Genomic DNA, 12,923 nt, shown 5'->3' with positions numbered 1-12,923 from the left:
ACAATGTGAGTACAACAGCAACAACAGGTAGAAATAGATGCTTATTGATACTGAATTTCAATCACTAGAGTATAGTAACATTAAGTTGGGTAGATAAATAAATACTCAACTGGTAGTGTTTACTCTACTGCTAAGATTCCTTAGTTATTGTTCTTACACTCTAAATAGACACAAAAGTACACTAATTTGTACTCTCTACTCACACTAATTCAGCCACACTGGTTGTTCACTCTATTGTTTACAAACCAACACAATTATGCTAGTAATACAGTACACATTACACACTCTTCTACTCCTGTCACTTAACCCTAGAGCAGTTCACAGTGATACTCACCGTACACTATCGCAGCCACAAAGTTCACAGTTTGTGCACGCACAACACAGTCTTACTGTACTATACATGGTACACTGTCCATACACTCACTACAGTTGGACGAGAGAGACTCAACTTCTTGATGAAAGACAGAGAGGACCAACAGACTCAGCTTCACAGGCGGAACACTCGCTTCATGACACTAACTGCACTGCTCAAGTGAACCTGTCCACTGACTGACTCTGAACTGAACTGACTGAGCTTGTCTGGCTTGCCATAATTATTATTGTTATTGTTATTTTCTTCTTTCTCCGTTAGGGTCTTCTAGGAACCACATGACGATTTCAGTACTTCATCCTTTGTTGTTCCTTCTTCTTCCTCCAGTACTCCTTCATCTGCTCACTATGCCTCATTTTCCTCTCCTCAGACCATTTTGAGCCTGTTTTCTTTCCCTTCCGACCTTGGAATCCTTCCACTTGAATACTTTCTTTCTAAAAAATCTCTCTCTCTGTTGCTTCTTCTTCTCTTATGTTGTTTCTTTCCAAATCTTTCCTGACTTCATGAGTCCAGGTTGTTGTTGACTCCTTGTTCCAAAGATATTTGAAGATCTGTTTGGTTCACTTGTTATCATCTATTCTGTATAAATGACCAAAAAATATAAAATGCCTCTTCTGATTGTATCTGTTATGTTTTCTAAGTTCCAGTATATTTCATCATTACTTCTTGATTTCCAGAGTTCTATAGTTTTCAGCAGACCAAGTAATTTCCCTGTTATTTTTCTTTCCAGTACTTCTAATTTATTCAGCTTGTAATTCAGAACTACACATTCACTTGTGTATAGGCATTCCGGTTTGACTACTGAGTTGTAATGTTGAATTTTGAGGTTTTTGATCAATACTTTTTGTTGTAGATATTCCTAGTTATAGCGTATGCTCTTTCCAATTTGTGTATCTTTTTTTCTATAGTGGATCTTTCCAAACCATTTTTTTGAATTGTTTCTCCCAAATATTTGAATTTCTTTACCTTCCTTATTTGACCAATATCTGTTATTAAAATTCTGGAGCATTTTTCTTATATTTATCATAAATTTGTTTTTCTTTTCTACAGAAATTCTTAAACCTGTTCTGTTGGCTACTTCTTCCAAGAGATTGACTTGTATTGCTGCATTTTTCAGATTTTCTGAAAGTATGGCAAAATCATCTGCAAATGCTAGACAGTTTATTTCAACCCTCTGTTCTTTCTTCCCAGTGTTATTGGTGATAGCTTTTGTTCTTTCAGTTTTTCATTCCAAATTCTTACTATTTTCTCCAGGATGCAATTGAATAGAAGTGGAGATCAACCATCACCTTGCCTTACACCTGTATTTATTCTGAATGATTTGCATATTTCACCCATATATTTTACTTTTGATATGTTGTCTATGAGGGTTTCACAGATTAGGTTTGCCAATTTGTTTTTTTTACATCAAACTCTGAGGTTATTTTATCTTGAGTTTCCTTATCAACAGAGTTAAAAGCCTTTTAATAATCTATAAATGTTACTACTACCGGTATGTCTTTAGAGTTCATTCAACTGTGACAGATTATGGACTTCATGTTGAATATCTGTTCTTTCTAAATCCACGTGATATTCACCCAAATGACTGTCAAGAGTTGCTTCTACCCTGTTCAGTAATATTATTGAAAATATCTTATAAGCCACTGGCAAAAGAGATATACCTCTATAGTTGTTGACATCTTGATTGTTACCTTTCTTATGCAAGGAATGTATAAAAACCACTTTCCATTCTTCTTGGATCTTCCCCATTTTCCAGATTACTTCAAATATGATTTGAAGATAATCTACGATTTTGGGTTGAATCATCATCATCATCATTATTATTATTATTATTATTATTATTATTATTATTATTATTATTATTATTATTATTATTATTATTATTATTATTATTATTATTATTATTATTATTATTATTATTATTATTATTATTATTATTATTGAGTTGAAATTGTACAGAAAATCATGCCAAATTTTGGACCATCATTTTAGCCTAAGTTAACTGTAAATAACTCTGAATTATACTTTTATGTATTCTACGATATTCTTTAACAAACATATGAGTGTCTGTTGAGTCTTGATGGCTACTGTACTTTCATTGGAAGGCAGTATTTCTAATAATAAACTACCGTATACAGTACATTGAAAAGAGGTTATGTGTTAACAGTCTCTGTCTACACTTATTAGACCTAAGTTATGGGTATAAATTGAAATGCTCCCAACAAGCTGAGCAGCAATGCTCAATTATTTACTTGTTTTAATTACAGATATTATGGTTTGATGATGTGGTTTCCTGAACTTTTCAATCGCTTTGATGAGTTTGGTCGAGTCCACCCTGGTAAAGAAGCCTCTGTATGTGAAGTAACAAGTTTTATAGTCAATGCTGGTTCACATTCACATGTGGACTTGTGCACAGATAAGATTGAGAGCAACGTCTTCATGGAATCACTGATCACAGTAGCCTCAGCTATCCCCAGTAACATTATAGCTGTACTAGGCATGGACAGACTGGGGAGAAAGTTTTTCCTTGGTGAGTTTTAAAAATACAATGTTTTGGTATATATATATATATATATATAGAGAGAGAGAGAGAGAGAGTGAATATTATTGGCCTCCTAATCAGTTCATATGAACTATATTTAATTACTTGTATCTGTTGCTTGGATGCAGCTGGAGTTTGAGTTATGGATTATTGAAAAATTTAAATTTTCAGCCATCAGGTGGACTTTCTCTTTCTGATTTTATTGGAAAAGAAAATCCAATACATGGTACTTCAAGTCAGAGAGTACAAGTGGTGTCTAACAACTGCCAATGAATTTTTCAGCACTGAGTCCACTATTGTCTGAATGATAATGTCTAGAACTTTTTTAATTCCTAAAGAAGTCTAGCAGCTCCTTAGGAATTTTTAATACAATTCTTTAGAAGAATAGATTTGTATATTTCCCAGCACTCATTCAAACATAAACACAACTTCAGGAGCCCACTCAAGTAGCTGAAGGAAAGAGAATCATATTTCACCTGTCATAAAAGAAGAATAGTATCTTTGTGTACAAACTTCATACTCACATCCCGTATTGATGCACACATTTGACCATATACTGTTATGACAACAGAACCAACATATAACAACTCTCCCAGCCAGACGTATTTTATAAGTAGCATTGGAGTGTAACTACCAAGAAAGGACATAATGGTCATCACCACCCTTTTGTTCTCACTTTAGAATTTTATCAAAACTGTGAAAAACAATGATTGATGTTTTAAATAACTTTTAATGTTTCAACACTAAACTTTTCCATCAATCAATCATGTTCTTTTGTCCACATATTTTGCTTAGGAAATGTCCACTTGATGGCTAAGTGGTTAGTGTGCTAGCCTTTGGTCACAGGGGTCTCCAGTTTGATTCCCGGCAGAGTCGGGAAATTTAACCATTGTTGGTTAATTTTGCTGGTATGAGGGCTGGGTGTATGTGTTGTCTTCGTCATCATTTCATCCTCATCACGACAAGCAGATCGCCTACAGGTATCTAATCAAAAGACCTGCACCTGGCAAGTTGAATATGTCCTCGGACACTCCCGCACTAAAAGCCATACACCCTTTCATTTCATTTACTTAGGAAATTTTAGGATATTTCTATTTCATGAATACTAGCTGAAGATGACCCATGAAGGTTTGAAACATGGTTCATGAGTGTACATACCATTCATTTTTAAGTGGCTTGTGTCAACATTGTATTGAACAGGTGGACCAATACAAATATATTCTTCCAAAGAATTGTATTAAAAATTGTTAAGTCAATACAGAACCAAGAATGAGTTTAATCATTTGTAATCCTTAGGAATTTTCCCTCTAGTGCCAATCATAAGCCCAATGAAATCTTATAGTGGGATCAATCACCATACTTGTACAATGAAATATGAATTAAAAGAGGAAGAAACGAAAGTTGTAACTTCATGCAATAATGGGAAATTAGTTAACATGTGGTATTTACCCTGTCAATGACAACTTCAGCTTGTCTAGTGGATCCATTTGTGGAAAGATATCTGACTTCTTCATAGACCTCAAAGTTTTGCTGTTTATGGAAGCTTCATGTGCAAACTATATTGTTCTGATTCATTCTCACAAGCTCTCCCTTAAGACACAACACTTAATTTGTTGATTATGTTGAAAATTAAATCCTTGGTTAGTGGCACACAGATAGGGTTATCAATTCTCACAGAAAAAAAGAAAAAAAATCTGGATACTACCATGTGTCTGAGTTTTCAATAATTATTCTACCCATGCTGTTTCTCAAAGCCAAGAAGTCTCGCACTTGTACGGTAAAATCTGAATTTAAAAAAGGAAGAAACAAATGTTGTAACTTCATGCAATAATGGGAAATGAGTAAACATATGTGGTATTTATTTAACCTGAATATTATACAGTTACTCATAGCCAACAGTAATTACAGTGTTGATTCCAACCTAATTTATTAAAATATGTATTTAATAATAGATCGGCCATTAGAATTTAATTTAAAATTGCCCCATTTAAAGTAGTTAATTCCAGACATTATAGCCTCCAGAAAGAAGTTTATGTTTTTTCCAACGGGCCCATTGTATATTCTATATGGTGTAGAAGAAATATGGATTGTTGGCAACCCTATACTTAGAGCCCTGCACGGATGCAGATACCTGGGGATATTTGCGAGTTAGCGTCTTGGTGAATGCAAACTGTATGGCAGGGTGGATAATTTTGCTGATAATTTCTGAATAATGTTCATTAATTTTCACTCAGGTATACTCTTATTTTTACTTATTTTTACCCCTTGATAGGGGTATGGGAGAGCAAACTACAAGCCGCAGAAATGAAGTTCCTACGTACTATGGTACAGAAGACAAAAAGGGACAGGGTAAGGAATGAAAGAATAAGGGAGGAAGCTGGTGTGTACCTATCCCTGAGTGAAAAAGTGACAAGGGCCCGTTTGAAATGGTTTGGCCATGTCAAACGATTGGACGATGGAAGGACAGCAAAACAATGGCTACACACAGTCGTGGCCGGAAAACGACCGGTAGGAAGACCTAGGAAGAGATGGCTGGACCAAGTGAAAGAGGACATAGGAACAAGAGGAGTCAGGTGGGATGTTGTCTTGAGAGAAGAGTGGTACATGGACAGACAGAAGTGGAGAGTGCTCGTAAATCACACTCGGACAACTGGAGTGGAAAACTGCTGATGATGATGATGATAGGGGTATGGGAGAATGGTGATATATAAATAGCCTCGAGTCCATACAGCCATGAATCTGACGTAAGCCTAACTGGCTCCTGCCCACAATTAATAGAAGGAAGGAACAAAGGTCAATACATCGGTAGTTGTCGCAAGAGGAAATCCCTCATAAACCTGTGACTGTGGCGGGGGGGGATCTGATGTCAGGTATCAGGCCTATTGTAATTATGTTGATAGATCTACCATTTCAATACCTTGGGTATAATATACTGTAGTTAAATATTTACAATATCCATGGACAACCATTTGCGGATGCTGACAACCATTTGATTGGAGCAATTTAATTTATTGTTCCAATCAAGTATCATCAATACGGATCAAGAATGATATTTATCACATGTAATGCTGACAACCATTCGCAGATGCAGATGAGGGTGCAGATAAAGGAAGTGTGGATGCAGAGAGGATGCGAATAATATTTTGTAAACCTGTGCAGGGCTCTACCTATAATCAGATGATGAATATTGTATTAATAATGGTCAAATAAACCAAGTCAATGGAAAGAGAAATACCTTAAATCTCCAAAGAATGAGGAATTTAGAACTTATAACTAAGCTGTAGAGACAGAAAGGATAAAATGACATGCTCATGAAGTCACTGGGAAAAATGAAAGAGAGTAATCCCATTCCTTTCAGTTACAATAGGCAGAGTTGTGTTCAAATCCTCATCTTTATGGAAAAATAGAATTTATCATGTATAATAAATGATCATTTTACTCCCTGTGGGTGGGGGTGGTAGAATACATCCATGTATCCCATGCTTTTCACAAAAGGTGACTAAAGGGGAACAAAGGGGCTTTCAACTTGGAGTGTGGTTTGACGACCACAGGTCCCCTAGCTTGCATCCACTTACTTATGCCAAGCTCCTCACTTTCATCTTTCCTATCTGGCCTCCCTGGGTCAACTTTTGGTCTTTTCCAACCCTGATGGTATTAGGTTTGCGAGGCTTAGGGAGTCTTTTCATTTTTACACCCTTCTTTTGCTGATACCTTCGTTCTTCAAAGTGTCTGACTTATTCCATTTTCCTTCTGATTAGAGTTAATAGTTTAATATTTTTAATTAATTCTAGACCACAATCATTTTTAGAACTGACTCCATATTCTTTTAATCACCAACTTTGCCTCTCTAAAAAGAAAACTGTTACAGCACAACTTTTTTTTCCTGACATCTCCACGGCTTTGAACAAATACCATACCATTCCTTTTTTTAAAATCTTTTTTGCTTAATCTCCGTGTCACGATTGAGCCGCTACATCACTCCCCCTCCAGTGACGAGGTCGCAAAAAAAAAAATTTAAAATTAATTGGGAACTAAGATTAATAATTTAAAAATTAAGCAATATTTACAAATTGCACAAGGTCAACATGCTCAAGAAAGAATTTTGGAAAATGGACTGTTCTACCAACTCATGGTTTTGCTGCACTTTTTGGTACTACTTCTGTTTTATCTAGAAGTCGTGTCATGGTTGTCAATCTTCGAAAAAACTCCTTGTTTAGTAGGATATGCTGAAAATCCTCAATCCTCAGAATAGAGTATCTATCAGGTACCGTTTGATCATTGGGTCTGCGAAAGTCACCGCAAGGGCGCAACGTGCCATCCTTCTTAGGTGTTAAGAGTAAGGGGCTAGCCCACTGAGAATTTGACGGTCGAATTATACCATAGTTGAACATGAATTTAAATTCTTTCTTGGCTATTGCTAACTGTTTGGATACATGCTTAAAATGTCCAAAAATTTTAGGTTGTTTGACAAAGTACTGACTCCAGATCAGAAAGTTGCATGTTCAAGTCATGTTGGAGTCACCAATATTACTATATCATTTATTACATTTATTAATTCTAGACCACAATCATTTTAGAACTGACTCCATATTCTTTTAACCACCAACTTCATCTCTCTATAAAGAAGACTGTTACAAGCTGTCTTTTCTTTTTTCAAACATCTCCTCAGCCTCGAGCAAATACCATATAATCTAATCTCTCTTCCTACTTTTTTGATTGCCCTTTTTTCCTTTAATTTCCATGTTACCATGGAGCTGCTACACTTCTCTTAAAAATACAATCACAACCACCATCATTGTTACCATTTAATGTTTTAAAATTAATGCTACTGAACAATTTACAGTATTACATGTTCCTTATTTGTGATAAAATAGGCCACTTGCAATGTGCTCCCTGATAATTCTTTTTTGCCTGTGATCTGTAATTAATAAATTATCACCAGTTCAGACCAATCTGTTGAAACACAATTGTTATAACTTGCAGTAATTACATATAAGGACTTTTAGTATTTCTCTCTTAACTTGATAAAACATTATCCAGAGCCAAGTTCTGGGATTTGTGTGAAATTAATTTTGTGTTCATAATAATCTGTTTACTTTTAGTTTTCAGTACCTTTACATCAGGGCTATGTGCTGTGGGAATGTTCTTTGTATATAACTCCAAACACAACTTGATAGTGTCAGCAGTGTTTAGCAGTGTAATTAGCTGTGGAAATGCTGCACTTGATTGTCTCATTACAGAGGTCTTTCCTACAAATCTAAGGTAGGTAAGTCTAAGTACTGGCAGTATCAAAATAAATCTTTCTTTTCCTGAAAATAAATAATGAAACAAACTTGTCTTTGTTATACAGGGCAACAGGTGTAGCAATATCAATGGTGGCTGCCCGGTTGGGAGGAATTATTGGAAATATTGTGATTGCAACGTTATTGGATTTATACTGCCCTGCACCAACTTTCATTGTGGCTGGACTTCTAATAGGTGGGTATAAATCTGCATTACAGCTAAAGACTTTTAACGTCCTCTTTTTACTCATTAGGTTTAAAAAATGTTTAAATTGCAAAGGACTGCGTTCTACAAATTACTTTGCTTTTTTTTATTCACAAAAAAAAAAGGAATGCAGACTTCTAGTACAATGAAGCAGGTTTTGGTCTGTGTCTCCTGCCTTGTTTACAATTGATTATGCATTGTTGTCATATAGATTTCCTCCACCTTCTTCTGACAGCTAGGTATTTACTCTACTGTGCCCTTAAATACACTAGATAACACTGTATGATTTTGAAACCTTTTACTATTGTGGTAAGCAAAAGGTAAAGAAAAAAGTATTATCCGCACACGTTATGTTGGTGCATTTACACCCTAGTGCTGAATCGGTCGACCTCGGCGATCTTCGAGATTCGTACTGGCAACCTTTGAAACACAAACTATGAATCGCTTAAGCATCGTTGTGCGACATCTGGCGTACACTTTACGTACTAGTACTGTTGTTGTTTACACAACAAAGCCAAAGTATAGAATTCATGCTAGGAACAAGATTCGCATCGAGAAATGTTTTATAATGTTATATAATGTGTATGTGACTAGTTGTTGGCTTAAGATGATAACGGTTTAGAAACTTCGTATCGATCGATCATATTCTCGATTCAATTCAGATTTCATTTTCCTTCGGTTGGTAGCACTATCGATACCGGGACACCTCCCTCCTTACTCCTCACCCCCATACACAAATGCACCAACATAAAGTGTGCGGACTATATATGCCACTGTTTCTAGCAATAATAATAATAATAATAATAATAATAATAATAATAATAATAATAATAATAATAATAATAATACCGGGCGAGTTGGCCGTGCGCGTAGAGGCGCGCGGCTGTGAGCTTGCATCCGGGAGATAGTAGGTTCGAATCCCACTATCGGCAGCCCTGAAGATGGTTTTCCGTGGTTTTCCATTTTCACACCAGGCAAATGCTGGGGCTGTACCTTAATTAAGGCCACGGCCGCTTCCTTCCAACTCCTAGGCCTTTCCTATCCCATCGTCGCCATAAGACCTATCTGTGTCGGTGCGACGTAAAGCCCCTAGCAAAAAAAAAAATAATAATAATAATAATATAGTATAATATAATATTATCAATCCGCTCAATGGTCAATAATATTATATTATTATTATTATTATTATTATTATTATTATTATTATTATTATTATTATTATTATTATTATTATTATTATTATTATTATTATTATTATTATTATTATTATTGACAAACATTTCACATTAATTATAGGTTTTGCCACATGCCACACAATTTTGATGCCATTCACTGTAGGAACGTCAATATGCATCCACTTCCTTTTCTTTTGAGTGTCGCTGATTTAGGTAGCTGTCAACACCGGTCAGCTGCCAACAGACTCCCCATACACTTTCAGTCCAACCACATAAAGGTAGGAACATTCCGTCAACTCCGATCCCAGTATGGACCATTGCGACCAAATAGCGTAGTGCAGCATCCAGACAGGCACCGTACTATGTACACCAGATGGACCGAAGATTTTGCAGCAACTGCAACACAAACAGATGCGCAGTGGAAAAGGGGAATAGATCAGGCGAGGCCAGCGTGCAACAATTCTGAAGGGTTTTGATGAAGAAAAACGATGATATCCAAGGGCATTTTTTTAAATTTTGTATAATAATGAAACGAGCATCACCTAACTGGTGGCTCAGTAAATGCTCCATTGGGAGATTCCATCCTGCACTTGGGATACCAGTAAATCCAGGGCAAGCACTATTTTATTAATTTAGAAAAGGACAAAAGATAAAACATGAAAATCTACCAGAGTTTACCCCAGAACCTCAAGGTTACAGTTACAATTTCCTAAGTTGTGACCACAAAAACAATATCTTACAAAACCTAATCATTACCATACAAAATCCATTACATTTAAAAAATACCTAAATATAATCACAAATCACAATTACAGTTCCTATTCCCTAACTTAATGATATTAATCATACACAAGGTCTATATACACAGGTATAACACATGTGTGGGTGGGGCAGCCATAATTTAATAAGACATTTGTTACAACTAAGACATAAATGGTCACAGATAAAGGAATGCAGATCACCAATACCAATAACTAGGGTACATTAATCTGTGATAAATGCACTCTACTGATCCGTCTTCCTTTCAGGATCACTTACCAATAAAGATACCGAGGTAAGAAATATCGAAATTGTGCAGGGACATTAAAATATGGGGGCTAACTTACTAATAACATGGTCCGCAGCACTACTAACAGGACGAGTTTTAACTAAAACCTGGTCATCCACAGACAGATTGTGCAGCTTTCACCTGTGATTGTAGTTACGTTGAACTTTAAGGAAATAAACCCACACATTTTTACGTGCACGATGCCAAGTATCATGGATTGTTCTTGGGTTGGCGACATCAGGAAGGAAATTGTTAATGGACCATAGATTCGAAAGTGGAGAATTAGGAGTAAAAGCTAGCATTGACGAAGCAAGCGTTTGCTTATGACTCTCATGGACAGCAGTATTAAAGGCAAAAGACAACCAATTGAGTGATGAATCTCACTTAGAGTAGTCAGCAGAGTGATAGGCAATAAGAGCAGATCTAAGATTTTGATTAACTCTTTTGGTGTAATTAGGTCTTGGATAATAGGGGGTAGTAGTTAAGTGAAAAATTGACAAATCAAAACAGAAATTACAGAACTGAACATAGGTAAAAGCCTTGGCATTGTTGCTCACTAAGAATTTACAAGGTCCAAAGGAAGGAAGGAAAGATCTGTTTCAAACAAGAGATGTTAATATTAGCATTAGCCATATGAGTTGGGAACAGCCATGTAAAATGTGAGAAAGCATCAACACACACAAATACGAAACATTGGCTGGTATGTGACCTCGGGAAAGGACCAATGTAGTCTATGAGAAATCTCTCCATAGGGTGAGAAGCTTGCTCAGATGACAACAGACCTAGGCAGGTATTTAGTACAAGTTTACTCATGTTACAAGTTTTGCAAGATTCGACAAGAGTACAGATTTCACCGTCCATGGATTTCCAGATGAAATGTTTACGGATTTTATCTCTAGTTTTGAAAACACTGAGATGACCACCAACTGGGGATTCATGAAAATATTTGAAAAGATCAGGAACTAGGTTAGATGGAACAACAATTTTGGGGTCTCTTCTACCGCAAGCAGGACAACATAGAACACCATTCTTAAAACATATGGTTTAACATGTGCACTAAATTTAATCCTGTCAATAATAGCCTTTAATTCAGCATCACCTTCCTGATGTTTGGAAATATCTTTGAACAGGCAAATTAGTTAGAACTACATTCACAAAGGCTGAAAATTGATTAGGAGAGGGATCTTGAGACTCTGGTTGAGGATCAGAACTACTTGGATAGAACATTCTACTGAGGCTATCAGCCACAACATTTTCAGTGCCGCGAATGTGACGAGCTTCAAACTGAAATGCTGAAATGTGTACTACCCATGGTGCAAGACGACCGGTACATCTTTGGTTTGGCCAATATCCAACTCAATGCCTGATTATCAGTTTCAAGATCAAAAGAGAGGTGTTCAAGTTACATTCTGAACTGTTCTAAAGAAAAAACAACAGCTAAGGTTTCTAATTCAAAAAAAAAGAATAGTTCCACTCAGCAGGATTTAGACTATGTGAACCATAAGAAATGGGATGACTTCCACCTTCAAATTCCTGAAGAATACCAGATATACTTGTTAAAGAGGCATCTGTTTGAAGTATGAAATGTTTAGAAAAATCAGGCATTGCCAGAACAGGAGCGTTACATAAGGCAAATTTCAAATCATTAAAGGCTTCAATTTGGGCATCACCCCACATACATTTGGCATCCTTTCTTCTCAAGGAGCTGGTCTTTCAGCAAAATTGGGGATAAATTTACAAAAGAAATTGACCATACCAATGAATCTGGCTACAACTTTGACATCTTTAGGGGTAGAAAATTTTGGATGGCAGAATACAAGAATGATCAATGGAGAAAACTTTCTCTGACAAAATATGCCCCAAGAATGACATTTGGGGTTGGACAAAGGTAACCTTACTAGCCCTAAGAATTAGGCCTGCTTTACACAGTCTTTCAAGGACTTGAAGATGAATAAGGTGCCCTTCAAATGTTTCACTGAAATTGACCAAATCATCAAGGTAATTGTACACAATCTTAAATTTAACATCTGACAGAGTATTATCTAGTAGGCGAGTAAGGACAGCTGCTTCAGTACTCATCACGAATGGGAGTCTTTCAAATTCATAGAGGTTCCAAGCAGTGAGGTGCTTGGATTCCTCAGCAAGAGGTATCTGTTAATATGCCTGATTCAAATCAAAAGTAGTAACAATTTTGGCATGAGCAAAACAAGAAAAACAAGAGTGAAGATCGGGAAGAGGAACAGACTGAAGGATAACTTCTTGTTCAACATCCAATGATCAATGACAGGACGAAAACCACCT

General features: G+C 36.2%; 1 protein-coding gene across 2 annotated transcripts in view; it reads left to right on the top strand.

Moving 5' to 3' along the window:
• The window catches only part of LOC136857951 (synaptic vesicle glycoprotein 2B), a 383,254-nt gene that overhangs the window by 354,699 nt on the left and 15,632 nt on the right, over window positions 1–12,923 (top strand). For both annotated transcript variants that reach the window (XM_067137082.2, XM_067137081.2), the window contains 3 exons: window positions 2,638–2,900; window positions 8,015–8,174; window positions 8,263–8,390. In XM_067137082.2, coding sequence (XP_066993183.1) covers window positions 2,638–2,900; window positions 8,015–8,174; window positions 8,263–8,390 — 551 coding nt within the window. The remainder of the gene's footprint in view (window positions 1–2,637; window positions 2,901–8,014; window positions 8,175–8,262; window positions 8,391–12,923) is intronic.

Source organism: Anabrus simplex, chromosome 1, assembly GCF_040414725.1.
Source record: "Anabrus simplex isolate iqAnaSimp1 chromosome 1, ASM4041472v1, whole genome shotgun sequence".
Lineage (NCBI taxonomy): Eukaryota > Metazoa > Arthropoda > Insecta > Orthoptera > Tettigoniidae > Anabrus > Anabrus simplex.
This window is presented reverse-complemented; position numbering and strand designations above follow the sequence as displayed.